Below are 27,096 nucleotides of genomic sequence, written 5' to 3' on the forward strand. Positions count from 1 at the left end.
CTAAACCAACTTTTCTTCATTATCACTAGTGCCATCCATTGTGAGACATCATTTATGTTTCAGAGTGTGCTTGAGAGACTCAGTCCTAAATTCCTGTGTCTGTTTTTTCAGGCCAGACAGCTCTAAATATTGCCATCGAGAGGAGACAGTATGAAATCACCCAGAGCCTCATAGAAAAAGGAGCTGATGTCAATGCTCATGCCCAGGGTATTTTCTTTAATCCCAAACACAAGCATGAAGGCTTTTACTTTGGTAAGGGAATTGTGATATTTCTGAAAAGGTTAAGAAGGAATTCCCAAAACTTTCATAAAACAAGAGTTCCATCCATTACAATCAATATGTAGATATGCTTTCATATATTAAGATGCTTAACACAGTATTTTCTATTCTGATTTGAATGCTTGTAGCAAAACATGACCACATGTTGCATTTTATGATTCTGTAGGTGAAACTGCACTGGCTTTAGCTGCATGTACCAACCAACCAGACATAATTGAGCTGTTAATGGACAATGCCAGGACCAACATTTCCTCTCAGGATTCCAGAGGAAACAATATCCTCCATGCATTAGTTACTGTGGCAGAGGACTCCAAAACCCAGAATGACTTTGTAATCAGAATGTATGATATGATTCTGCTGAAAAGTAAAGACAGAAATCTGGAAACAACAAAGAATAAAGAGGGTTTGACACCACTGCAACTAGCTGCAAAAACTGGGAAATTAGAGGTGGGTGTGATTTCAGTAACAGTTAAGAGAAACGTGGTGCTCTGACCCATCTCTTTCCAGGCTGGTTAAGCTGTTTTGTATCAGTCTTTGATGAGCTATTTTTGTTCAAAACACAAATATTTCAATTGCAATGTTCTTTCTATGCTTCAAGGCTTCCCTGTAACTTCCCCCCCCCTGTACAAACTGCACAAGCTGTTTAAAACCAGCCTTCTGCTGTACAGAAATTCTGCATTTACCACCAAACAATTTCAGAAAACTCACTAGAACTTCTCTGTTATGCTGCTGTAGAATTTGGTTTTCAGAAATTAACTGTATTGTAAAGAATTGGACATGGGATTATTTAGAAAGTAATGAAGTTAAAGAAAGACATAATGAACACATGGGAAATTATGCTTTCATCCTTTAGAAAAATATCTGACAGAAAATCTGAAGGCATTAAAAGCACTGTCCTTATTTCTTAGAGGCTTTTGATCTCCAACACCCCTCACTGAATAACACAATGACAAACACATTAAATTGCACAACTGTACAAAATGTGATAAGCAAGGTAAAAGGTGGGAGTTTGGGCAAGTATGTTCATGTGCTGCCTGCTTTCCCATGAACAACACAGCTGCTGACAAATGATCCTGTTCATGTTTTAGATCCTGAAGTACATCCTGAGCAGAGAGATCAGAGAGAAGCCTCACAGGAGCCTGTCAAGAAAATTCACAGACTGGGCTTATGGTCCTGTTCAGTCTTCTCTGTATGATCTGACAGAACTGGATACCACTGCTGACAACTCAGTGCTGGAAATCATTGTCTATAATACCAATATTGGTGTAAGTTACCTCTTTTTCAAATACAGATACGTTTTTTCTAGCAGTACCCCCATTTCAGATATCAGCCTATGCAGCCAACTGAATTGCTTGTAAACAGTAATTTTTGCTTCTCAGTTTTTGTATCAGTTTCCTTACAGGCAGCAAGTTGAAACATTGCATTTGAAAAAATTTTGCTTTTTTCTCCTCAGAATCGTCATGAAATGCTGACTTTGGAGCCTCTGAATTCACTCCTGAGGATGAAATGGAAGAAATTTGCACGGCACATGTTTTTCATGTCCTGCTGTTTTTATTTCCTGTACAATGTAACATTAACTTTGGTTTCCTACCACAGGCCTAATGTGGAAAATGAAGTGAGTACAGCCGCTAATTCTTACCTAATTTTACTGATTTAAAAGGCAATAGTATTTCCTGAATTGTATTTAAAATGCTAAAACAAGACCAGATATAGGAATAGTTGAGTGTAGAGAGACCAGGTTGTCCCATATCAGGGTGAAAACATCAGAAAATTGTATTTGCATTTTGTGGAAGTGACCCAAAATACAAATATATGATACTAAGACAGGCTGTTAAATTCCTAAAGGTGTGGAGAGGGTATTTTGTTTTAAGAAAGAAACTTCTGATATTCCCAACACTGCTGTCAGGGGGCTGATTATGTAAATACATGAAGAAAATTCTCACTGGAAGGGAAGAAATTGTGAACCCAGAGAGTTACAGGTGTGAGGGTTGCTGTTGCTTTGCCTTTTACCCTTCAGGGAACTGAGATTTTTATTCTGGATCTTGCAGGCTCCTCCTTACCCACTCGCCCTGACCCGTGGGGTGGGGTGGCTGCAGTTGTCAGGACAGGTGATGGTGATGTTAGGAGCAATATTTTTAGCCATAAAAGAGGTAAGATATTTCTTTTTACTAACAATTATGCAGCTAAATTTGTAAAGAACTTTTCTAAATTTGTGAATATGCTGTTGATGATATTGGCAATACATGTGGGGTGTCTTTGATATGTGTAATTTTTAAGTCTTTGGCACAATACATCACTTATTCAGAGTAACCCTGGTTATAAATTTAAATACAGCTGTGACACAAATATGAAGGTGTTTTCTTTTCAAATTCTCCATGCAGAGATCTGATATTTGTATAATTTTTATAATATCCATATTGTCAAATTATTGGCTTTAAGGACAATTGAATTGCAAATTGTAATGACAAAACCCCATGGTATAATTTTGCCATGTACTGTAAGTAATTAAAAACAGCAACTTAAATTATGCCAGAGATGTCAGAATTTTAACCTTTGGATTTACAGCCCTATAAAAAAATAATTCTAGAAGTTACCATGTCTTATCCATAGATGGATTATTTTAGAGCACCTGTTATATTATTTTGAAAAACAGATTTTGAGGCCTGTTTTCTCTTCCAACCATGCCTGTTTTTCTGGATCTCTCTGCACAGAGTGTAGCCATCTTCCTGCTCAGGCCCTCAGACCTGCAGTCAATTCTCTCTGATGCTTGGTTCCACTTTGCATTGTAAGCCTGACATGCATATATATATATATTATACTCTATATAAAATCCTTTTGTATCTCAGGATCCCAGAGAATGTGCTCCTGTAGCAAATATTCACCATTTTCCTTGAAATTATCAGTGTTAGAGGGATGGATGTAATCTTATCTGCAGCTTCTCTGTAACACAAACTATCGGTTTCACTGTCAATAACAATACCAGGGTTGATGTGTAAAGAGTGGATTTTTCCCACCTGCCAATGTCTTCCCTGTTCTGGAAAATCTGTAATTGTTCTATCAATTCATTAAGATAAAGCTGCAATTAAATGGCTTTTAAGATGTTATTAAGGATTCTTAATTCTCTGACAGCAAAATCTGCATTGACCAGCTGTTTTGGGGAGAATTGTTTACTTAAATTAAGCTTTAATAAATATAATCTACATGTTAATATACTTATACCACTTGCACTGACCTATTTTAACATTAAACTATAATGCCAATTTCATGGGGAGAATAAAAAGCAGCATGAAATTACAAATTAAGCCTAAAGAGCAAAGAAATTTTGTTTACATAATTTTCCATTCTGTTGTTGGTTTTGTGCTAGTAATTTCTCTTTTACATATATGTTTGTTTTTTAACAGTTTTATACAAGCTTTGCTTGTGATCTTCTCTGTCTTTTTGTACTTGTTTTCCTACAAAGAACACCTGGTGTGTCTTGTTTTGGCAATGGCCCTTGGCTGGGCCAATATGCTCTATTTCACCAGAGGTTTCCAGTCCATGGGCATTTACAGTGTGATGATTCAAAAGGCAAGTTTTTCTTTTGTTTTACCTGCCTTGTTATGATATTCAATTGTTTTACAATCCAAATCAAGTATATTCAGCCATTATATCTATTTTGTAGATTGTTTTGAAATGTCTTATTTCCAGTTTTTGTGTATTATTTCAGCAGAACACACACTATGACATTAATGACATTAGATATGTGAGTAGCTTGTGTTTTTTCAGCTAATGTAGTTCTGCAATTTAATTGCATCATAATCTGTAATGTCTGTATTGTACAGAATTAGTCACTCTCAGAGAACACAGCAGGCATGAGATAAAAATTCAGATATTTGGGTATTTCAACCAAGCAAGCTAATGCTTTAGGGTGTTCTTCACCTATATCCCTGCAGAATTCATAAGCAGAAAACTAATTCTGCATTTTAATTTCTGTCAACTATTCCATTCCATTTTTTAGGTGATCCTGCAAGATGTGATAAAGTTTTTAGTTGTCTATATCGTGTTTTTGCTGGGATTTGGCGTAGGTAAATATTACTGGAGAAAAGCACTGATGCTCTGTGTGAGTAAAAATTTTAGCATTATTATGAATAAGAACCCTGTTTTCATGATGAGAGGTCACGTTGGGGTTTCTTCTGGATGTTAAGTTTAGATGTGAACAGATGAGTAATTTGGCTGGATTTTCATTTGGATGTGGGGCTCTTTCTGCTTCCTGGGACTCTCATCTGGCTGCTGTGTGTGGCTGGGCAGCTCTGGCTCTTTCAGGCAGCACACTTGGAATTCTTTAGGATGGAATTCCCTGTATTCCTAAACAATGATTGTGACTGAAATTTCCTTGTGCTTTCTTCTCAGCCCTTGCTGCACTGATTGAGACGTGCCAGGAGGATGGGGAATGCCATTCCAACAGCAGCCTGGGACCTGTCCTGATGGATCTTTTCAAGCTCACCCTAGGGCTGGGTGACCTGGAGATCCAGCAAAACTCCAAGTACCCTGTGCTGTTTCTCCTGCTCCTCATAACTTTCGTTGTGTTGACTTTTGTTCTTCTCTTGAACATGCTGATTGCGTTAATGGGAGAAACAGTGGAAGATATTTCTAAGGAGAGTGAGCACATCTGGAAACTCCAGGTTTGTTTGGGAGTTTGCTTGGTGGAGAACATCTGCTTGGGCTAAAATCCTCATGCTGACAGAACAGGTTGGGTATTAACAATGATCCCCATTTGTGTTTGTGTGCAAACAGTGGAAATTAATAATTCCAGTGTTAAAGGATTGTAGTAACTTTGGAATTAACAATTATTCTAAAGGTGATATCCTGGCTTGGATTTCCAACCCATGCACTGTCAGGCAACTTTATAACTTTCACTCCCTTGGATATGTCACCAGGGTGGTGTGTTTCACTATTTTCCCAGGAATCTGTGAATCCCACATTTGCACAAATAGTCAGTGCTGTGTTATTTGCTGTTGTTGGTGTTGGCTCTGGGTGGAGGCTTGACATGTGATAAACTGCTAACTCTCCATGCTGTGAAGTCAGACCATGGTTAATCATACTCATGTTACTATTTACTGTTAATAGAGAGCCAGGACTATTTTGGAATTTGAAAAATTCCTGCCAAAATGTCTGAGGAAAAAGTTCCAGCTGGGAGAACGGTGTAAAGTGGCTGAAAATGACACCAGAGTGTGTTTAAGGTAAAGCAAAGCTACAATAACGTGCTATTAATTCTGCTCTCTGTATGCTGCTTCAAGGGTATTTCTCCTCAAAACCCTCTTAAAAATATTTCTATTATCTCTAAAAATTATGCTAGGTATACAATTTTTTTTTTCAGTTGTGACCAGTTGTTTAAAAAGGGAAAATGTATAAATTTCTATGTAGACAATTTTTTTGTAAGAAAGCAGATTTTCATCTTCATATGTTTTTACTGTAGAAGCATCAAATCTGCTTGCAGTAAATGTCACTTTATCATAATCTCCTTTGAATGTCAACTTAAAAGCAATCATAGTTGATTGGTAATTGATGATTACCATAGTAAAGAACTGTGCTGTAAAATGAAAAATACTTTAATATTTCAAGACTGTATGAACAATGTGTGAAATTATAAAGGAGTCTTAGTATTATTCTCACCTTCATATAGTGAATTAACACTGCAAAAGACATTTAGCTTTTTAGTCCCAGGTGGTAAAGTGTGGCAATTCCAGGAAGGAATAAAGGGAAAAAAGGGGAAATGCAGTGATGTAGCTGGGAATTAATGCATAATGATAACACAATTTATATACAATGTAAACAGGATTAATGAAGTGAAATGGACCGAGTGGAAAACCCATGTTTCATTTATTAATGAAGATCCAGGACCAACAGGTACTGTGGAATATCATGACACTGTATTTGTAGAATCTTCTCTTCTTAGAAATGCTTTGAAACAGTTTTACACATTTAAAAATATTATACCATACTCTTATATTAAACCACACATTATTGCTAGAGAAACTGATAGTTAATATGGCAGTGGTGTTAAATTACTTTTAAAGACTTGGAGAGAGGATTGGCTACAAACAAGTTTTGTTATAAATATATTGGATAACATAAATGTTGGCCAGGAAATTCAAGACATCCATCTGCTGCCAGGGCAGGAGTGTCCTGGAGAAATGAGCTCCCTCTGGGGTGAACAATTTCTGTAGAAGATATGGTAGTAAACTGACAGCTTGCTATTTAAATAAATACTTTTTTTTAACAAAAAAAAAAAAAAGTGCAAAACTCTGATCTTGCCTATACAGTTTCTACCATATCCTGTTGTGTTTACAATGCATTTTTTTGCAGATCCAAGCAAAATTCAAGATAATTCAAGAACTAATAGCAAAAACACCCTGAATACGTTTGAAGAAATGGATGATTTGCCTGAAACTTCTGTATAGTTGTGCTGTGCTTGACACGTGGCTGTTCTGAAGGTGAAAAGCATCAGCAGTGGCTGAAAGCTTTGTGGCTGTTTTGGACAGCTGTAACCAGCTGGAACACAAACTTTCAGTGACACAGGCTGATGGCTTGTTCCCATTTATCAGAGCAGCTGAGCTGAAATAAATGGGACAATTCCACTGGTTCAGTTCTGAGCCTCTCAAACTGTTGCTGTCCAAGTTTGCCTGATGCTCCTCAAACTTGGCTCGAGCTGTTTAACTGGATGATAAAAAAGGTCAAATGTGAGATATTTCTTTCTTTTGTGGAAAGTTAAGGTCATCGTGATCCCAATCTGCTGGTTTTTGGAATCTCTAACTCATGAGAAACTGATTTCGTATACTGAAAAAAAGGTTAAGTTCTTGTTGTGGAGAAAAGCAAAGCATTTCAGTTCTGAAGACGACTAAATGAAGTATGTTATTTTGAAATAACCTTCTTCTGGGTACATTTGCAGCTTTTGCATTGACTGTCAGTGTTATTGGAGGCTTGATCCCACAAGTTGGAAAAAGCTTCTTCAGTTCCCAGTAGCTTTGCCTGATCTGTTTTCCTCTGTGCAACCCCCAGGGTGTAAATGTGGAGTTTACTGCTGTTTATTTATTATTGTGTGTCTATGGCTTCCCATCAAATAACAGGGCAGAAATATAATTCCTGATGGAGGATATTTCTGAGTTTGTTCCAGCCACATCTTTACTTTTCCTCCTTGGCTTTTCCATGCTGTTGCATCTTTCTACATAAAAAGTTACCACATTGAAAGTTCTTCTGAATTAATTTTTGCATTCAACCACTTCAGGAAAACAAGAAGTCAGTATTTCTTCCCAAGATAAACAAAACAAGTTCAATGCAATGCAATTCCAGACTTTATTTTTTATTCAGAGGACTTTGTAATGCATTTCTGCAGCTCTTATTTCAATACCTGTGATGACCTGGTACTATGAAATATATTTTTAGTTTTCTATCTTATGTGCATATACAAACATTTCTTCTGTGTACTTTTAAATTTCAATTAACATGTGATGTGTCTCCAGTGTCATGGCTTTTCATCAGGTCTGTTCACGTGGTGCCTGTTTTAAAGGTGCTATTTTAGGTAAGACTCAGGGCAATTCAGTTCTGTGTTTGAATGATAATAAGAATTGCATTGGATTTTGCAGCTGTGGGCAAAATGATCCACAAGACTTTCTTAAGACAGAAGAGAGCATGAGGGAACACTCCAGTGGGAAGGATAAAGCAAAGATATTTACAGGGATGGTGAATGTGTGTCCTGCTGCCCAACCAGCCTCCTACAGACGCTGTGTCCTGAGTTTCCAACCATGGCCTGGATGGATGGGAAGCCAAAGGAAACTTCAGTTGTGTTCTTACAGGGCAGAGGACTTTGAGGGGAAGGACATTCCTGTGTACCCACTGACCATGTAACACCCCAGCGTTGTTTGGCTTTCTCAGTAGCAGATGTGAGGATGAGAAGAAAAATTCCTGCGGTCTTGGAATCTTCCACCTCTGCTGGTTAATTTTGCACCGAAACTGCCAAGGAAGGACATTGCCTTAGGACTGCACAAGTCTGTTTGGATTCTTTTCAGTGCCAGTTTTTGTACAAAATAGGAAAATACCTCTTCACACATACTCAGGAAGCAGACTGAGCCACGGTGCTGTGGTCACTGCAAACACAGAGAGACCTCTGCGCTGTCCTGAGGTCACACTGAGCTGTGAAACAGGGAAGGCACAAAACCCCCTGAAACAATGTGTTGTGCTACTGTCCAGGTACAAAACTGTGAGGATAAACTCAGCAACAAGCTGGGGTTGTTTCTGAAAGCTCTTACTGAGGAAATACCCTCCTTGTGTGGCCACAGAGCTCAGCCCCATCACACATCTCCTGTCTCCAGGCTCTTACCAAGGATGCTATGAATAATGACTAAAGGTAATTCTGTGCTTTTTATACCATGTTTATTTAAATTAAGGAAATAAAGCTTGTAATTCAATAAACATTCTGTCCTGTTTTGTTTTTTTTTTTTATTTTATTGCCATAGGAGTTACACAAAGGCAAGGAAACGATACTTTAGTAGTAAATGAGGACAGTGTCACTTTAAAAATATATAATAATGGACAATTCACCTTTCAGTAAATAATTAATGTATCCTTATGTAAAGTTCTTAATGTTTATCACCAAATTGTCAAATACATTAAAAACAACTTTAGAAAATTAATTAAACCCCAATTTTCTTCTCTTTTTAAGATATTATGACAGACTTTGTCTCTACAGATACAGAACAAGTCTCCAAATCCTGAGAAGACTGCCCACACTGAATTCTTCTTAATTTCCGTTCTGAAATACTCAGGTATGGTTCGTGCACTGCTCTTCATCAAAACCAGAGTAATTGCCTAAATCTTGACTTAAATCAGAAACAGCTTGAATTAATTGTGTAATATACTAAAATGGAATGTAAAGCTTTTTAGAGTGTATTTCTCTGAAGTCCTGTTTTTAGCTTGTTTTTATCTTTGTAAGTATGAAAAGAAAACAAACTCCAAGGCTTCCACTTCAGCACAGTGGAGGTTAGTCACATATGCAGATAATATCATTTATTATACACATTCTTGCTCTGTTTCTCTCTCCCCAGTTCTTTCTTTGTCTCACGTTTTGTGTGTTTACCTGAGGAATTAATTTCAAGGATCAACCCATAGTAAAAAGTGTTGGTTATTGAGGTTTGGGGTTATGAAGTAGAAAAGGTGTAATTTTGATATATAATGTAGTATTGTGGATAAGTTTCTTCATAAAAACTTCATAAAAATATTTATAAATTCTTTCCATCTATAAGTCTATTAGAACAATAAACAGGAGTCATAATCGGCATTATGACAATAGGTCTCAAAGTGCTCAGCAAGGTTAATTAAATTACAGTTTAAAATTAGATTCTGCATTTATTTATCCCATGAGTTACTACTGAATGACTCTGGACTTCACAAAGAAACCCATTTTTTGCATGAAAAATCTGTAATAAGCTCTTAAGAAGTGCTCTGGTCTGGGACTGATGACCTGAGGTGTTTTGCAGTGAGTTTAATTTTCTCTGTTTTTACAAAAGCTTGTTTCTTTTCATAATATGCAGCTTCATTAATAAATGTTGGGTAGACTGTACAGTTCCCCTGATATGGAATTACTTCTCCATCAAGAGTCAAAAATAGAGGATCACCATTCTTCAGTGGCTGCCAGTCTTGATCCTTAGGGAAAGAAAATAAATAGAATATATTTACTTTTAAGTTTTTGTGTATTTTATGTGATTCCTGAGTTAATGCTAATTATGCTAATTTCTGCAGCTTATGGCAAAAGCTTTTAAAAAAATTCTTTTTAATTTTAATATATAATTTTGGGTGTCTGCCCTTTGTTCTCAGGCTTGTAGAGAATTCACTGGTAAAGTGAACTACACTCATTTTAGAATTTAGAATTAGATTTATATTTAAAAATATAAGCTATCCTACTGTCTTTTTCTTTTTAGTGGTTTTAGATTTAATGATTCCTAAGACAGTTACTGAAATAATGTCTGTATGACCTTAGTGAGAGAACTTGACCCTAGGGGAGGTCTAAAGCATTCAATAAAACCCATTGGCAATATTGGCATTTTAAATATTTATTACTAAAATATACAACACTGTAGCAAAAGCAACACAGGAATAAGCAGGAAATGTCACAAATGAAAACTATTCTAGAATTTACCTGCAGTTTAGGATGAATTATAGCAATAATTTCACCATTCTTATTCCTGGGATAATCTACTTTCTCCATTATTTTGAAAACCTCGATGGTGCATGGGGGAAGTTCCTTTCCTAGAAAGAATAAATGTAATTTAATGTCAAGATGAAAAACTGCCTGTTAAAAAGAACATTGCATTATTTATTCTCTGTAGAATGGCTCAAATCATCAGGTTGTCCCCTCAAAGCCAAGGTGCAGAACGATGGTCCAGTCATGGATGTGGGCATGTGAAGTCCAAGTCTAAATTTGCTACTGAAATGTAACTTTTCACTTTAAAAGACCTATTCTGTAGATGAAGAAATCAATGAAAGGTCTGTTTGCTAGTGTTGCACAGCACAGAGTGGTATCAGTGGTATTTAATCTTTACTATTCCAGCACAATAATGGAAATTCTGACATGCATAAACACATTATTTTCCTTCTGTTTCAAAAAAAACTCCAAACCCACTGACAAAACACACTCTGAAAGATTTTTAAATATCTATTTTGTCAGAATGTATTTTAGATAGTGCACAGGTCTAACTTCAGTTTTAGAGAACAATTCTCCCCCCACCTTTTACCTATTTAATAGTAAAATGTTACAGCCTGACCTTTTTTTTTTAATATTCTCCTGACATAGTAGACTGACATGATACAGGAGGCTATAAACTCTCATTACCTTCATTAAAAAGTTGCACAAAATCAAGGCCATGTTTGACAATCTTCCTCATTTTGTCCAAAACATCAGCTCTAGCAACACCTTGTGGCTGGGGCCCAACCTCAACACCTGTTTGGAGATGAGGGAGATTATTAATGTCACTTAATGTCACCATCAGACATCACATTCTTACACTGCACAGCAAAAACATGATGTCTGATAGTCAGTTTTTAATGTTTAAGAGGGATTGTAAAGCACAGAATTATGTGGGTTTTTTAAGGCAAGCAAGTCCTTTTCACATACAATAAATATTTTCTGCAAAAAATTGATTCATTGAGTTTAAGAATTTCCATCTGGCTCCTGTGTTTTGTAAGCCAGAACTCAGGTTCTGTAAAGCAGAACTCTTTAGAAGAATGGATAATCACATACATTTAATTTATTGTCACACAAACAGCTCCCGGTGATAAGAGCACCCTGCATAAGGCAGTGAACTGAACACATCTGAAAACAGCCATATCTCAAAATCATTTATGGTGGGTTGAAGGAGTCTTTAGGTTTCATATTTACCAACAGGGTGTTTTGCCACAGATCGAGTTGTTGCATATTTCAGGCTGGGGTGTTCAATCAGCAGAACAGGACAAGGTTCTGGAGCCAAAGCGTTCTGTGGAGATGGTTTAAAAACGCCTTTGTTATGCAAATGGTTTAAAATGTTGTGCCACAAAAGATTACTGATGCAGAAGTGATTTACACAATGTCTTCAATATGTTGCCTTTATTTCAGGGCCCTCAAGGAAGTAGGACATCTTTAGAAAATGCACAAAGCTGTGTTTGTTGGTGTCTGTTCCATTAACTGATGCCAGGCAACTCCACTGAACCAGAACTGAGCACAGTTCTAGTCTTGAACTGCCGGCAGAGAAAAAGTCTCCTCAGCACAGTTCCAAAACTGAGAATCAAAACACCATAAAGCAGATTTCAACTATTTTATTTGGGGTTAGACTCCAGTTCTCCTATGGGGACAGAGATTGTGAGATAAGCCTTATTTTAATAATCTTTATTGGCATTTTTGCTAACTTCTTTCTTGATGACTGCCCACCATTACTCTTCATATAATTTTAGTAATAAGCTTTCTAGATCTTCAAATATTTTTATAAGCATTTTAAATGAATATATGTAATTAGAAAAAAAAAGTTTAAAAAGACCTTGTTTCTAAGGAGAAAAAAAAATTAAAATTCTACACCATTGGCCTAACCTGGATTCCATCAGTCATTGTCCAGGTCACCAGAATTCAGCCAATTATGCTTAAACCAGCACTTCTGCAAACCTCACTCTGCCAAAACTTATCAGCTTCAGGGACAGCAGAATCAAACAGCTTCTAAAGACACATCACTGATAAGGGAACATTTGTCATTACCTACTTCCATTATTTTTTACGTATCTTTATTTAATGAAATTCATGTTTAACTATTTAGCATGTGTGACCCAAATCTATCCAAGTTCCTGACAGATCAGTGTGAAAGCAGATTAAACTGCATTAATTTTCATAGATGTTATTCCAAATATTCCTCTTTGCCCATCAGTCTTAATAATGCTCATTTTAATACATGAAGATATGATGAGTTTAAATCTGAATTACCTGATATTATCATCAAATTAATAATTGCCTCTGATTAAAAAAAACTCATCCTATGAGTAATGAAATATTTTAAACAGTTTTGCAGAAGAAAAAATAGTATATTTAAAGAAACTACAAAATAATATATAGTAACACAACATTACAACTAATAATCTATTTTAATAGTTCATTTAAATTAGTTTTACCTTGATATAATGAACCATTTGAATTGTAAAGTCATCCCTGGAGTTTTCAAGAATAAGGGTACCACCCATGTTAGAAGTGGTGTTGTGAAGGTCAAAAATAAGGTCATAGGCATCATCACTACCTTTGGGACCAAATATATGATTGATTTCCTGAGCCCTTCTCACTTCATATGGAATATCTTCCACCACTGGCCTGCTGTTAATATCAGCACAAAGAAATTAGTAAGCTCATTCCATGGCTTTACAGTCAACAAAATATTAGCCTTTTCTTTATATTTTAATTCAAAAATTGACTGGAGTTGAAATCACCTGTTTAATTACTAAACTTTAAATTGGCTGAATTTGTTGAAGAAAGGCAAGTATGATTGTGTTATAATTGTATTACTATTATGTGTCTTGTGCAGAAGGGTATTAGAATTATCTATCAAATTTTGGCTGGAAATTATTTATTTTTCCTTACATCCCAAAATCTCCATCTATGCATAAAACTAAAAACTTATCAACAACATAGAGCACCTCTAAGACTGGAGACCATACTCAGACATCAGTCCATGATGTTTTGCCTTAGACATCACCCTCAAGGTTTTTTGTCACTTGTTTTATTTCTTGTCTCCTCATAACCTGACAAGACTTCTACAGTCTGTTCCTTTGAGCCTCCTGATTCTCAAAGCTCAAGGAAGATTTTGTCACCTCAAATCTGCTCCTCCAAAGTTTTAATACTTGTAATTTCAGGTGGCTCTGTATATCACATAATCCACCTTTGTATTCTTTAGTTGTCACTTTGAAATTCAATGTTTCTCACATAAGATTGTTAATTAATATTCTTTATTGAAGCCAATAGGACTTCCACCATTGCTTTCAATAGTATCAGGATTTCACTCTCCTTTTTCTTATTTTGTAAAATCATTTGTAATCGTGAAGGTTCTATACCTAAGGGACTAGGGGATTGTACTCCAAACATGAACTAGTGCTGTAATAGGACCAAGCAACTTCATAGGATTTACTGAGAGATATTAGTTAAAAAACAAAGACAACCTGCAGGTGTCTTCATCCACTGTTTTCTCAAGTGTTCTGTGTTCAAAGCAGCAGAAAACAAACAAAACCACCTTCTTTTTGGTATGTTTTCCAAAGCAAACAACTAAAAGAATGGCCTCAATGCTTATGTGTTAACATCTGCTTATCTTAGATATAATAACAACAAAATTCTAAGATGAAAACCAGATGGAAAGATTCGTAAGGTAAGAATAACTGTGCCTGCAAAATACACACAGTAAGTATTTCTGTGATGTTCACCTTTACTATTAAAAATTTTTTGAAACAGAATTATCTGGTTAGCAACTATACTAAGAATGCTTATATAGCAAAGTACACCTCTGGAATAGATGTCTCAAAAGCACAGAAACACCAAATCCTATTAAAAATGTAAAATCAGTTACTATTTTACAGTAATTATAGATAGTATTTCTTTTAAAATAATGAGTAGGTTAAATTATAGAGGTTTTTGGCTACTCTTTTGCTTTAGAATAGATTATTTCTAACTTCAAGTTTTTCTAATTTCATGTTTTCACCTTTTACTGTACATAACTGGAATGAAACACACTTCCCTGATTTCTGTGCCATTCTTTCATATACTCAGATATCTATGTTTAAATTGCTTTTATCTGCTATTTCTTGTAAGTGTAATTGTATTCAGAAAAGCTCCAAAACTGAATTGCACAAGACATGAGAAATAATGACTTTGTGACTCTGAACGGTGATACTCGAATTCACACAAATGCAGCTCACCTAATCATAATTTAAAAAGCTGTTTAACATAATGTGTTGGTTTGAGATTCATTGTACCAGCAACAGAAGTGAATCTGTTAACACTCATGCAATTTGTTCTTTTTTTGGGTTAAAGGTCAGTAATTTCAGCTACGTGACTGCACTGTTAAAGTAGTAGGAGAACTTGCATTTAACATTTTAATCTGGGAAGGATTAAGTTTTAAAAAGGAGAAAAGCAAAACGACAGAAAGCACAACTGCTCTTACCCAAGATTCTCGGGGTCAAAAACCCGGTTGAGATCACAGTCAATGTACCTGGTGCACCTCTCCACAGCTCTGGGGTTGGTGAGGAATGGTTTCACTTCCACTCCTGCTCTGTGGATCTCAGCCCCGTCCTGCTGCCAGTGCCTGACCAGGAGCACCCCGGATAATTCATTGCCGTGGGTGCCCCCGAAAATCCCAACTCGTCTCACCGGAGCCCGCGGGGAACTCATGCTCTGCAGCAGCTCCAGCAATGGCTGAGGGCAAAACACAGAATAATGCTCAAGGAAAACTTCTGTCTCTGGGGGGAAAAAAAAATCTTTCCAGTAGGAGGTTCTATCTTCTGGTGAGGTCAGATGCAAAAGAAAGTGAATGAATTTCTCCCAACAGTTCTGGACTCTCGTTTCGAGGCGGGATTTTCCAACCTGACCCACCTCCCTCCCCAAGGAGCCTCCCCTTCAGTTTCCGTATTTAGCAACATCTCCAAGGCTGTTCATGGCACTGTTACACAGTCCAAAAGTTAACTCTGGACAGTCTTTATAATATATGATATGTAGGTAAATCCTCTACTAACGAACAGTATAAAAGGCATTTTTTTTAACACTTAAATATCTCTGGCATTTTTGCACTGCAAACTAGGTGTAACAGGTATTCTCCTGTATATTTGAAGTTACATAAGTATTACATTATATAAGGGCAGAATGACTTAAAGTGAGCAAAATAAGAATCATGTCTTGGCTCTAGTCCAGCATTCAATGCTGAAACATCAAGTATTTTCATCCAAAAAAAGCCAAGAACAGCTGAGTTCCTCAAAGCACGTCGTGGCTTGTACGACCTTTTTTGTTTTAGAAATCCGAAGAGCGGTGATTAGAAGGAACATGAGCTGAAATTACAGTGCAATTTATCCACGGCTGACTGACCCAGAGTTTTGGCTCCAGTTCTATCTCGGGATCTGCTAACACAGACCTCTAACACATTGAAACAACTTTGCCAGGGACAGCCCTCTAACTTCTGCAGTCTTTTATTAAAAAGGAAACAGATCTAGACCACGATGGGACAATAGTTCTGTTCTCTCCCAAAAAAACTTTAGTCAGCAACTTTTCTTCCATTTCCAAAAGCGTTCAAAAAGGCTTCTGAAGCTTAAGCCAGAGAGCAGCTGTAACTTCCATCCTGAGAATCAAAACATTTAGAATAAAAGGTCTTAATAACAGAAAAATATTGCTGTAAATGACACAAGTATTTGCAATTGGTATCCGACACATGATATAAACATAACAAATATTAGATTGCAAGAGAATAAAGAATGTTTATTGAACAATTCCTTTTTATTAGGATTATACTCCAGTGACTGAGAGAATATTTGGCTAATGCCTGGGAGAGGCTTTATAACCCAGACTGACTGACTGTAGTCAAGTTCTGCCAGGGAAATAATTTCTACAGAAGTTGCACTCTCTGTTTTGGTTTATGCTTTCAGATTTGCTGAACCTTACAACGAGTTAATACAAAGAAACTGTTTACTTAAACACTCAACTGTATTACTCTGTACTTAGGAGCTGTCAGATATTTAATCAGAGCAAGTAATTTATTAAACAAAGCAGTAAAGTTGCATTTTACAGCACTGGACAGTCTGTACTGTCCTTTGACCCCTGTCTCTTCAGCAGTGGTGCCAGAATGATGAGTGACACAACTGCCCCAAAACACAACTCACACTCTGAATCTGGGTTTGCTCAATTTAATCACGGCAGCAGTTAGAAGAGGAAACAGCAAAATGCAAACATGCAGGGCTGGAACATATAGTTTATCTTTTATTGCTGCTGGCACTGTAATGGTTGTAATTCCTTCCAAAGCACTGAATGAAACAGAGAGATCGCCTGTGCACTTTCCTCACTTAACATGCAAGAAGTTTGTCTCCTAAGGAAAGCGTTTTTAGGACAGAGACAGTGAATTTCCAAACATGAGTTTAGGAACTAAATCCGTGGAAGCTTCTTTTATCCCCTTAGAGCAGTTCCCATCCAAATACTTTTAACTCCTGCTCTCCCAATTCCTGCCAATTTGAGGATGGAAATTCACATGGAAAAGTTTTCACTCTTCAGGGTTAAACACTGGGAACCATCCCTTATTCCTGTGCTTCGCCAATACTCACACTCTGCAAAAGGATGTGGGATACTTAGTTTAGTAAGAACCCAGATTGGTTCGATGTGCTACATACAGATATTTGGGAGCACTTCTGAAAGCTTGGAGTGCATGCCATCAGATAGGAAACGTGTGCAGTTATAAAATTTAAGTGAAATGAAGCTTAGATATTAAAAGTCGTAAAGAGATAGACAGATAGATAGATAGATAGTGGATGGATGGATGGATGGATGGATGGATAGATAGATAGATAGATAGATAGACAGATAGATAGATAGATAGATAGACAGATAGATAGATAGATAGATAGATGGATGGCTATCTACACACACAAGAAGTGTAGCATGGCTCACCAAAGCCATCCAAGGCTGAAGGAAAAGGAGTACCAAAAGGATCTAATAGTGCCAAGCACTCAGATTTTGAACAAGAACCAGTCAGGAACCACACGGTTGAAGCCTGCCATGTATAAAAACCAGACTAGCGGCTGAAGAGACAAACAGCGTGAAGAATGCAGTTAGTTTTATTTACAGCCACGTTTGTGTTCACACGTTTGTAGAGATTGAACTCCTCTCCCGGCTTTCTCTGAGAGGGTGACACTGCACCAGCTCCTCGGGGGCGGAGGTAATTAACGAAATCCCACAAGGGATGTGATTAAAGGGTTCTTGTGTCTCCCGGCCGGGTCCGGCCGCTCTCACCGTCCCCTCAGCGGGTGGGAACGGGGCAGCGCCTTCCCGCCATTTCCGCACCGCCTGAGGGGCGAGCGCGCGGCCGAGTGTCCGTTATTTTTGGCGGGCTTCGCCTCAGGGCTGACCCTCACGGCTGCCCCTCAGGGCTGACCCTCAGCCCCGACCCTCACGGCTGACCCTCACGGCTGACCCTTAGCCCTGTCCCTCAAGGCTGCCCCTCAAGGCTGACCCCCAGCCCCATCCCTCACGGCTGCCCCTCAGCCCCGACCCTCAGCCCGGTAAGCGCTGCCCCTCAGCACGGCTCTGACCCTCAGCCCGCTCCTTCAGAGCCTACAATCTGCAAAGAGCACTTGCATTTTACGCGTGCACCTGTGAATCTTTAAATTCACTACAGCTACTTCTATGTTTTAGGGCTTGTGTTTGAAATGATGCCAGGCACTGGGGCTGCCAGAGGTAAGAGAAACTGCCATAAAATCACGTGAAATTTGGGGGTGTTCACAGCGCTAATCAGTTTGCTTTGTTTGTCTGACTTCCATGCAGCAAATTTGGAGTGATCAATACATTACTGGCTGTTAACATTCAGCAAGGAGATGAAAAGGAATTTAGCTGACACTTCAACTCGCAGCACAGCAGGTATCAGCCCTTCTTCTGCCCTTCAGCCCTTCCCGTTCACACCTCATTATACTTTTATATATATATGTATGTGTATATATATGTATATATACACACGTGTGTTATTCATACAGGACATTCAGTATTCAACCCTATATCCTCAGTGGACTTGCAGGGTTACCTGTTTATTACAGCACAGGACAAAATTTTGGATGGATTCGGGGTCACTCAGGGAAAGGTTTCATTCACGGGAATATGTGCAGGACAGAGGGCTGGGAATATAAATTGGGTAAGGGAATGGCCTTTTATGTGTTTATGAAATGTAATTCCTATGTGTAATGTAAAATAAGTAATTTTATTTACATGTTTTAAGTGTGGATTGTGTATCCTTTTGCTATTAATATTGTATTACTTAAATTTCAATTTCAGGTTGTCTGCCTGTACCACTGTTCAATCAGAAAAAAAGAACTAGACAGCCCCTCACTTCAAATCCACTTAAAAATGAGCCAGGTACTGGTTCTGGGACTCGTAGTTACGACTTCTCTCCCACATCATTCGGTAAATAAGATATATTTTATTTTTTTACTGGCTTTAAATCCATATAAATCTTAATTTCCTGATTGTATTCTATGAAATCAGGCATTGTCTCTATCAAGAACTGTATGCATCCTTTATATCTATTTGTGAAAAGTTCATCGTGTCAAAATTGTCCTCCAGGAAATGTCTTTCTCCTCTATACAATTGAGCTTTTTATACTTTGTGCCTGGAGGGAGTTTGACTCTTTGTGTGATGGAGAATGAAGTAGCACTGGCATTTAAATAGAGTCTCTTGAAACTGACCTTTTGTTTTCGGTTAATTTCAATCAACATTCAAGTCCTGTGTTACAAGAAGAAACATTTGTAAGATGTCTTTCTTGTAGGTCAGAAAGGAACTTCTGTTCTTCATACTGGGCTTGGAAAGAACAGTGCAGGATTCTGCTTTTAGTGCTTTCATTGGGTTTTACTCGTAATAAAGTAAAAAAGTTTTCTTGTAATAAAGTCTCTCTTACTAATAAGTCTAATGTTTGTAACTAAAGCATTGTCTGGAGAAGCAACCTACTTGTTAGAAGTTGTCTTATAATTGCAAATATCAAAGGATCACATTCCTTTTTTTACTTTTTTCTTTCTCCTTCCTGTGTGAGCCTGTTTGTGGGACATTAAGCAGAGTAGAAGGCCAACACAGACTTATTACCCTTCAGTCTTTTCTGTTTTTATCCATATTTAATCCTTTGTCTTTTGAAAATTAGGGTGGGGAACTGCAAACCCAGAACTACATCAACTGCAGAAAACAGTGAACAGTGGGTATGTAAGAAACAGCTTATTTGTTGCTTTTTTAATTTTTATTTGGATTCTGATTGTTTCACAAACAATCCATGCATGTCTTACAATGAAGTTGCTGCTGTGTCACTGATATTTTAAACTTGTCTTTGAAAGCTTTGAAAGCCAAACAGAACATCCAATGGCTCCTTCCCTTATGAAACCACCAAATGCATCAAAGTTTAATTTGGCAAATGCTGGAAAAAACTTGGCTGCCTGCAGGTTGGTGAAGCCTTTAATGTCTATTATCCTTCCTTTTTGTTCTTATGTGAAAATGCATCTTACATTTTCCCATATTCCTGTAGCATTCAGAGAAACCCTTTCCATATCACTCTCAAAGGAAACCTTGTTTATTTTATTTTAGAGTTAGGAAAATATGTGAATTTTGGGTCAGGAAAGATCCCTTACACAGGGCAGGATAATAGCTGAGCAGGGTTCTAAGGCCTGTTGAAGTTAGATGGATTTATGCACAGGTGTAATCACTGCCCTGTATATGGATAAATTTGGTGTATACTCAAGTGCTTTGAGTCTGGATTTATTTAAATATAACACAACAATATGTGGATTGCTTTTATCTACTTTAATTGCATATCTGAGTATTCAGAAGAGATACTGTGATACTGAATTGTGTCTGATACTGTATTGCTTGAACAGAAATGAGTATACTCCTTTAAGTAACACAGCAAATTCAAGATCTGATAATGGAACTACTCGAAAGTTTGAGAACTTTTCAAGCAGTTTGAAAACTGTCCAGCAGCAAAAGCATCCTGCCAGTCGTAACCCATCTCAGCTCATCAGAACAGAAACCAGCCAAACATACACATCCAAAGGACAGTGGCCAGGAAAACCCAACACTGTGTCAAGAAGTCTGCAGAAACATAGTCCAGCATATACATTTAACTGCAATGTTCAGCAAAATAAAATGGATGATAACCAATTTGATTGTTTCCCCGAAGAGAAAAGTCAGGTAAAACTTGTGGGGAGAGTTAATAGGAAAGACACAGTGAAAAAAGCAGTAAAGAAAGAAAACTGATGGAAATGAGGTCTTCATTAGCCAAAGCTGCCTTAGTAAAGCCTAAAGTTTCTGAAAATTTAGAATTGAGATTTTCATACTATAATAACCTACAATCCACCATGTCCTCCAATGCAACTTGTTTTTGTATTCTGAACAAATAATCTCATTTTAATGTAAATATTGCCTATTTAACATAATATATAAATGCCTGTGTGCCCTTTAAAATTGCAAGTGTGTATGTCTAACTTGAGCTTTTGTCTTCCTCTGAAAGGCAATTTCATCATCTCAAGTGAAAACTAAAATAAAAAAGAATTCTTTGCGAATCCTGTCTGCAGTCATTCAAAGTGTGAAGCACTGGAGCCAATATGCTTATAAAACTGCACTGTTATTTGAAGTTCTAGGTAAGCATAATAGATTATAATAATATAATCTGATAATAGTGGTAGGGCAACAACAAGAGAGAATTTTATAAACTGCAGGCACAGTAGCTGAAATACTTAAACCCACAAAATACTGCCATGAACACCATCTAATTTTCCTTCCATTCAGCTATCAAAGGTGACTGAAATAGGTACAAGATTATTAATTCAGTCATCCTCCAACATTTAAGTTTTTTCATCCTGTTTCTTTCCTTTCTTTCTTTTTCTAATGTGTTAGAATAAATTTTCCTGTTTAGTAGGAATCTTCCATAGAGGGATACAGTTTTACATAAATTTTTAATATAATTAATCTAGAAGAGATTAATTCTTGCTTAATGGAACAGGCACACTGGATTCTGCAGTCACACCTGGAAAATATGGGGCAAAGAACTTTCTTCTGAGAGATGGAAAGGAGACCCTGCCTTGCGTGTTTTATGAAATTGTGAGTATTTTGTGTCCACACATAACACAGACAGCACTAGCTCTGATCCTTTTTATGAATGCAATAATATGTTGTTATAAAAACAGAAATTTGCTGTGTAGAAGGCAAGCTGGATGTTTATACCAAATTGCTCCCAAATTAGATCAATAGTCACTGTTTAGGCATCCTCAGACTTCTGTTTCAGCAAAAAAGGTGAGTTTAGCTTTTAAGTAGTTGATAACAGCAACAAAGCTGATGTCAATGCCTTCTGTTTGATGTAGTCTTCAGAAAGCAGCCACGTAGAAAGCTTTTATGTTAGGTGATGTAATTGTTTTATGTGTTTATTATGCTTTGATGAAGGACCGTGAGCTTCCACGACTAATTAGAGGTCGAGTGCACAGGTGCATGGGAAACTATGATGCAAAAAGGAACATTTTCAAGTGCGTCTCTGTAAGACCAGCAACTGCTCAAGAACAGAACACTTTCCAAGACTTTGTTAAAATTGCAGATGTTGAGATGACAGAATATGTAAAAAATATGAATGAAATGTAAAAGTCAAAATGGTTGTCCAAACCCCAGTTTTAACTAATCCTTACCCATAAAGGCTGGACATGCTAAAACATTTACCAAAACTAGCAGTGAAAATCTGATTAAATAATTGAAAATATCACTGTGCTGTGTTATCCAACAAATGTTGTGTGGTATTCATGTTATCTGATTCATGTTTTCTTAAAAAAGTAAATAATCAGTATAATACCTGTATAAAGTAGTAACAGACCCTGAAGCTGTAGGAAGATTCCCAAGGACACAGAGGAAGTAGAAAAGAAAGAATTATTTTAACACAGAACTTCCTTGCCTTTGCTGTAGAAACATGAGGGATGGACCATGTACATGTTTATGTGCCTTTGCCTTCAAACATTAACTTTTGTAGGTTATTCCTGCTGTTTCTATTTCCTTTTCCCCTGTTCAGAAGCTTTGTAGCAGATCTCTTGGGAATTGCAAAACAAAAGAGTTGTCAAGAAAAATAGCAAACATAGTATGGATTTTTTTATTCTTTTATTATACAGTGTTGGCAATTGGAAATTTCACATTTAAAATAATTGAAATATTGTATCCAACAAGTCAAATACAGAAAACAGTTAATATTCTAAAAAGGAGCCAGCTAGTCAACGCAGAAACACATTAATGGAAAATACAGCTTTTAGTTACACTTAAAAAATTATATATTTAGAATAAAACTTGAACCTGGTCCAGCAAATTGTAACAGGAAAACGCTTTTACACAGTTTAACGCGCAGACAGTCTTTATTTAAAAAAAGTGATCTGTCAGTGTGAGCACAGGTATTGTCAGCAACAGCCCCCTCATGTTCCAGTCTAAAGGGTGTGCTTTACTAACTGCTGGAGGAATCACTGGCATCATCAGCTCTGCCTTCAGTGTGAAGTGGGTTCAGAGCACGGATGCTTCAAGGAGTTTTGTCAATTCAGTTGTAGAGGTCATGTACAAATGTTTGATTCCCTTTAGATATTATAAAATGTTAAAGGAAGTTCCAAATGGAAGCATTAGCTTGATTTATAAAGGTGCAGAATATTACAGGGTGCAGAGGCTGATGATTTGCAGAGCAGAAGTTGAGCTTTAAGAAGTAAAGGATTTGGTACAGCAGTGTTGTAAATTGTAAGACTCTGCTGTAATAGTAATTTAAAACTGATTCCAGTCAAGTGATTGATGCTTCCAGTTCTGCACATGTGCAACTTATGTTAATAAGTAATGACAGGAATAGGTTGTTTATCGACTAGGTGTGTTATGGCTGTTAATAAAAATCTAAAATAGTTTTACTTTTCAGGAAGTGTTTAGATCTTTGCAAAAAAAGTTTCTACTTGACACTAACAAATCACTTTTTCTAGTGAAACATTAAGTGAACAGTCGTAAACATTACACAAAACAGAAAAAAATCCTACTCAATACAGTTTATACACACTACTCAACATTTTTCAGTTGTTGGGTGATTTTTTTCCTTGACTATATTGATCCTGTCTTGTATAATGGTTCTAGTGTAAAGGCACAGGTTGGTTAGGAAAGAAAAGCCTGCATCTCTGTCTCTCTGCTTTGTGGTGATTATTTTCTTTTTGCATGTTGTTTGTTATTCCTCACTTTTCTGACTCTTACAAGAAAATTATCAATCTCAGCCATTCATTAAAAAAAGTGTAAGACATTACTGAAAAACACATTACTATACAGAAGTGACTGAAATATATTCTTCTTACTTTAGGGCATTCCTTCAACCTATTTTGTTAAATATTTGGAAGATTTCATTTCTCAGTCCCTGTGAGCAAAAGTGCAGAGCACCCATGCTCTCTTTCTTGGCGTACTTAATTCTGCATTGGAATCTGTATTTTTAAAGAACTTGCTAAGTTCATGTGCAGAATTTGCTTTTAGAGTGCACGGAAATATAACAGGACAATTATTTTGGAAAACAATGCCACATTCCATTGAAGTTTAGAAGGGTGAGGAACGTAAACAAGACTGCAGAAGTCTTTGATGTATAGTAAAATAACACAGTGATTGTTCTATCTGTTTGCATTTTCTTATACATCCTCAACATGTCTCCGTCTATCCCTTCATGTACACCTTCCATTAAAAAAAAAAAAAATTCAGGAATCAGTTGGACTCAGCTAAGTGAAGAATAATATATTTGATCACCTGGTTTGTGCCAAAATACAAAACTAAGAAGTACAGCTCTGAATTAAATATAATCTATGTGATTTTTCTTTTTAATAAATAATAGAAAATAAAAGATGATAATAGAATTAGAATTAAATTTTTATTTTAAATGAAAAAACACAACAGTGGAGTGAGATTAGAACCCAATGTTTCTTTTGCTTAAGGCAATCAAGTGCACTTATTTCAATGCTTGATAGTAATGAATTCAGTGCTTTTGTGGAAATCAGACCTCACAAAATTCCCATACAGACTAATGAAATATGGCCATTTTCTAGTTCTGACACAGCATCAGATTTTTATTAGTCATGTTCAATAGCATTTCAGTTCACTTTTTTTTTTTTTTCAAAATGGACTCTTAATTGCAATGGAAATACTGGAATTAGTTCATTCTGGCTTGTATTATCACTACAGATAAGGGCCATTGGGCACAGACATTTTTGTAAACAGAGATTTTTCTTTTCGGCCTTAAACAACAAAACCCAAAATCTACAATTGTAATAGTTCAAAACATTTTGTTAAAGTCCACCTAGAATTATAATTTAAGAAATACAGAAAACAAATTCTTAGGATATTTTTTTCCTGTTGTTAAACTATTAAATCATCATGAAGCCTTTGGAAGTACTTAGATCTCTCAGAAAAAAAATTTCAATTTTACCCAAGACTTCATGAAGATGTCTCTAAATCTTGGCAATTAGAGCAGAAGAAAAACTGTGCCCACAACTTACAATATGCAGGTGCTGCTAATATATATAGATTAAAAAGAAACTTTTTTCTTGTATACAATTCTTTTTAGCTATCAATCTTAATTTTAGGCTGTGGCTACTAGTAGGTGCTTTTTTCACTAATCAAAATAATTGTAACAAAATATCATTATTGATTTTAAAGTTACTGGGTTCATAAAAGTTCTGACCTTTAACAATATATCAAAAGTGAATTGAAACTTTTAAGACTCACAATTTTGAGACACAAAAGAAACTGGGAGGTAGACAGATGTTTTGAGGATAAACTGATTTTTTTTGTCTAAGGCATTATGCCATTTATATGTTTAGAGCAGTGTAAGGGCTGCTGATTAATCCTATTTCAATTCCAGAGTGTTCGCTGCTCGTGCTTACGGAAGACTTTCAATGCACTTTTGGTCTTTGTCAATGTGACCTTCTCTTCCCCATCTCCTTTCCTCTCTTTAGCAATACAGCCAACTGGAAGTGCTATAATAATTTCTGCCCGTTACTGTAGACAGGAATGTTCTGTTCTTAAACAGTAATAAAATACTATAAAATAGTAGGTATTGGAGTTGGAGATATGTGCTCTTTTGGTGCATATTTTGCAAAGAATGGTAAAAAGACAGACAACATGACCCCAACAATTGCCAGCATGTACCCCCATCCAATCTGGCAGTCTCCTGCATAGTAGATGTCTGAGTTCTCACAGAATCTCTTCACAGTAGCAGAGTTGAAACCAAAAGGGTAAACCAAAAGCCCAGAAGCCATTATGAACACTAGAGAGGAGAAAAAAAAATCACACTGATTATTATAAAATATTAATTCCTTTGGAAAAAAAATTTAGAAATACAAATATATATATTATATTAAAATCAATGGAAAAAGTCATAGCTTATAAAACCCCCTTGTGATTGGCAGATTATCTTCCTTTTCATAATTACCTCTTATGGACAGCAGTGGTGTGACAAGGCAGCAAGTTGGGATTTTTTTCATGAGAACTCTTGCCATTAAATAACTTCAGAAACGCTGTGATCCAAATTATGTAGCCATGTAAAAAGTAAGGTGGTTCAGATACAATGGAATCCAGAGGAGAAGAATTCCTAAGTTTGCAGATTCCAAACCAGCTTCACTTTCTTCTCAACAGCATTTTTGTGCTTGAGACAAACAATTACTTTGTTCTGCCAAATAGAAACTTTTAATGAAAGAGTTCAAATGTAGCTTTCCAGATTCTGCTGATGAGGTTCTGATAATGTGAGACTCATTAGTACAGACTCAAATTGTTTAAAACATCCTGCATTTGACCCATTGATGAAAAATGACATAATTTGTCTTGGTTTTGTTTATTTTATGTCTCTTGACATTGTAAAGCCAGGCTTGCCTCCTGCAGTTACCCTGCATTGGCTTTTAATAGAACATCACAGATTTTAGTCTTTAAGGCATCCATGTCATAATCAAATATCAACTTATGCAGATAATTGAATCAACAGCAGAACCACTTTTCCAACTTTGAAAATAAGACTGCCCAAGGTATAAATCATGACTACAATAAAGATGCATTAAAATCTTCCAAGAACAACTCTTGGAGCCTAATTCTGCCCACATTGGAAGTGAAGAGGGGCTGAGCCAGGCTGATGTGTGGGCTTACACCATCTCTTGTTTGAGAGAACGCTGAGAAACCATGTTTTCTTTATCCTTTCCACTAATCAATTACCTCTGTATTTAAAATCTCTACTGTATTTTAAAAGGCTTTATTTTATATACTGAAAAGGAGCATGGAGCAGTCCCTTTTCCTCTCTTCCCATTTTTCCAGGACAGTGTTTTGTTCAAATTCAGGGTAGTGAGTCAAGAATAGCAGCAATCAGAATTAACAGTTATGTTTGAGCTGATAGATAATTCATAACCAGCAAACATCTAATGAAACATTAGGATTATAAAACAAACACTACATGCTATTCTCTGTGTCTGTAATTGCCTTTCAGGTAGGGCATGTGCATATTACTCCAATTATAATATTGGAGAGGCTTAATCTTAAAAGTATCCACTAAAAAGGGTGGA

The 27,096-nt window shown here is 36.6% G+C and overlaps 4 protein-coding genes across 6 annotated transcripts in view; 2 read left to right on the top strand and 2 right to left on the bottom strand.

Annotated features, from left to right (window-relative positions):
• The window catches only part of TRPV3 (transient receptor potential cation channel subfamily V member 3), a 27,531-nt gene extending 18,804 nt beyond the window's left edge, over positions 1-8,727 (top strand). Inside the window, exons 10-21 of the mRNA XM_085078753.1 lie at positions 112-252; positions 446-726; positions 1,368-1,544; positions 1,733-1,894; positions 2,328-2,429; positions 2,991-3,064; positions 3,681-3,846; positions 4,277-4,343; positions 4,669-4,940; positions 5,386-5,498; positions 6,095-6,165; positions 6,625-8,727. Of these exons, the coding sequence (XP_084934879.1) occupies positions 112-252; positions 446-726; positions 1,368-1,544; positions 1,733-1,894; positions 2,328-2,429; positions 2,991-3,064; positions 3,681-3,846; positions 4,277-4,343; positions 4,669-4,940; positions 5,386-5,498; positions 6,095-6,165; positions 6,625-6,719 (1,721 nt within the window). The 3' untranslated portion in view covers positions 6,720-8,727. The remainder of the gene's footprint in view (positions 1-111; positions 253-445; positions 727-1,367; positions 1,545-1,732; positions 1,895-2,327; positions 2,430-2,990; positions 3,065-3,680; positions 3,847-4,276; positions 4,344-4,668; positions 4,941-5,385; positions 5,499-6,094; positions 6,166-6,624) is intronic.
• ASPA (aspartoacylase) lies at positions 8,667-15,346 on the bottom strand. Its single transcript, XM_085078789.1, has 6 exons — positions 14,970-15,346; positions 12,940-13,135; positions 11,690-11,783; positions 11,144-11,251; positions 10,451-10,560; positions 8,667-9,957 (listed from the first exon to the last, which is right to left on the bottom strand). The coding sequence occupies exons 1-6, from the start codon at positions 15,194-15,196 to the stop codon at positions 9,745-9,747; spliced, it is 948 nt and encodes a 315-aa protein (XP_084934915.1). The 5' UTR covers positions 15,197-15,346; the 3' UTR covers positions 8,667-9,744.
• Positions 15,347-17,446: 2,100 nt separating this feature from the next.
• On the top strand, positions 17,447-23,298 carry SPATA22 (spermatogenesis associated 22). Of its 3 annotated transcripts, none has more exons than XM_085078786.1 (10): positions 17,447-17,717; positions 18,194-18,235; positions 18,323-18,415; positions 18,824-18,952; positions 19,680-19,734; positions 19,867-19,971; positions 20,404-20,716; positions 21,036-21,165; positions 21,528-21,625; positions 21,965-23,298. In XM_085078786.1, exons 3-10 carry the CDS (start codon positions 18,373-18,375, stop codon positions 22,154-22,156), a joined length of 1,065 nt encoding a protein of 354 aa, XP_084934912.1. In that variant the 5' UTR covers positions 17,447-17,717; positions 18,194-18,235; positions 18,323-18,372; the 3' UTR covers positions 22,157-23,298. The 3 variants fall into 3 exon arrangements, with proteins under 3 accessions (XP_084934912.1, XP_084934913.1, XP_084934911.1); XM_085078787.1 differs by lacking the exon at positions 17,447-17,717 and adding an exon at positions 18,589-18,683 and having other exon boundaries at positions 17,805-18,235; XM_085078785.1 differs by lacking the exon at positions 17,447-17,717 and adding an exon at positions 17,807-18,060.
• Positions 22,644-27,096, bottom strand: part of LHFPL7 (LHFPL tetraspan subfamily member 7) — a 58,354-nt gene continuing 53,901 nt past the window's right edge. Inside the window, exon 3 of the mRNA XM_085078791.1 lies at positions 22,644-25,817. Within this exon, the coding sequence (XP_084934917.1) occupies positions 25,591-25,817 (227 nt within the window). The 3' untranslated portion in view covers positions 22,644-25,590. The remainder of the gene's footprint in view (positions 25,818-27,096) is intronic.

The sequence above is a fragment of the Lichenostomus cassidix genome, chromosome 19 (assembly GCF_008360975.1).
Source record: "Lichenostomus cassidix isolate B80296 chromosome 19, HeHo_3.0, whole genome shotgun sequence".
Lineage (NCBI taxonomy): Eukaryota > Metazoa > Chordata > Aves > Passeriformes > Meliphagidae > Lichenostomus > Lichenostomus cassidix.

Excerpts from the sequence above, each read along its gene's own strand:
- ASPA (XM_085078789.1), bottom strand. The coding sequence starts at position 15,196 with ATGAGTTCCCCGCGGGCTCCGGTGAGACGAGTTGGGATTTTCGGGGGC. Across the intron at positions 10,561-11,143 it reads TGTGCAACTTTTTAATGAAG|GAAAGGAACTTCCCCCATGC; the intron begins GTAATGAGAGTT and ends TATTCTTTCTAG. Across the intron at positions 9,958-10,450 it reads TAATTCATCCTAAACTGCAG|GATCAAGACTGGCAGCCACT; the intron begins GTAAATTCTAGA and ends TCTTTCCCTAAG.
- SPATA22 (XM_085078786.1), top strand. The coding sequence starts at position 18,373 with ATGAAAAGGAATTTAGCTGACACTTCAACTCGCAGCACAGCAG. Across the intron at positions 19,972-20,403 it reads AAAAACTTGGCTGCCTGCAG|AAATGAGTATACTCCTTTAA; the intron begins GTTGGTGAAGCC and ends TTGCTTGAACAG. Across the intron at positions 21,166-21,527 it reads ACTGTTATTTGAAGTTCTAG|GCACACTGGATTCTGCAGTC; the intron begins GTAAGCATAATA and ends TTAATGGAACAG.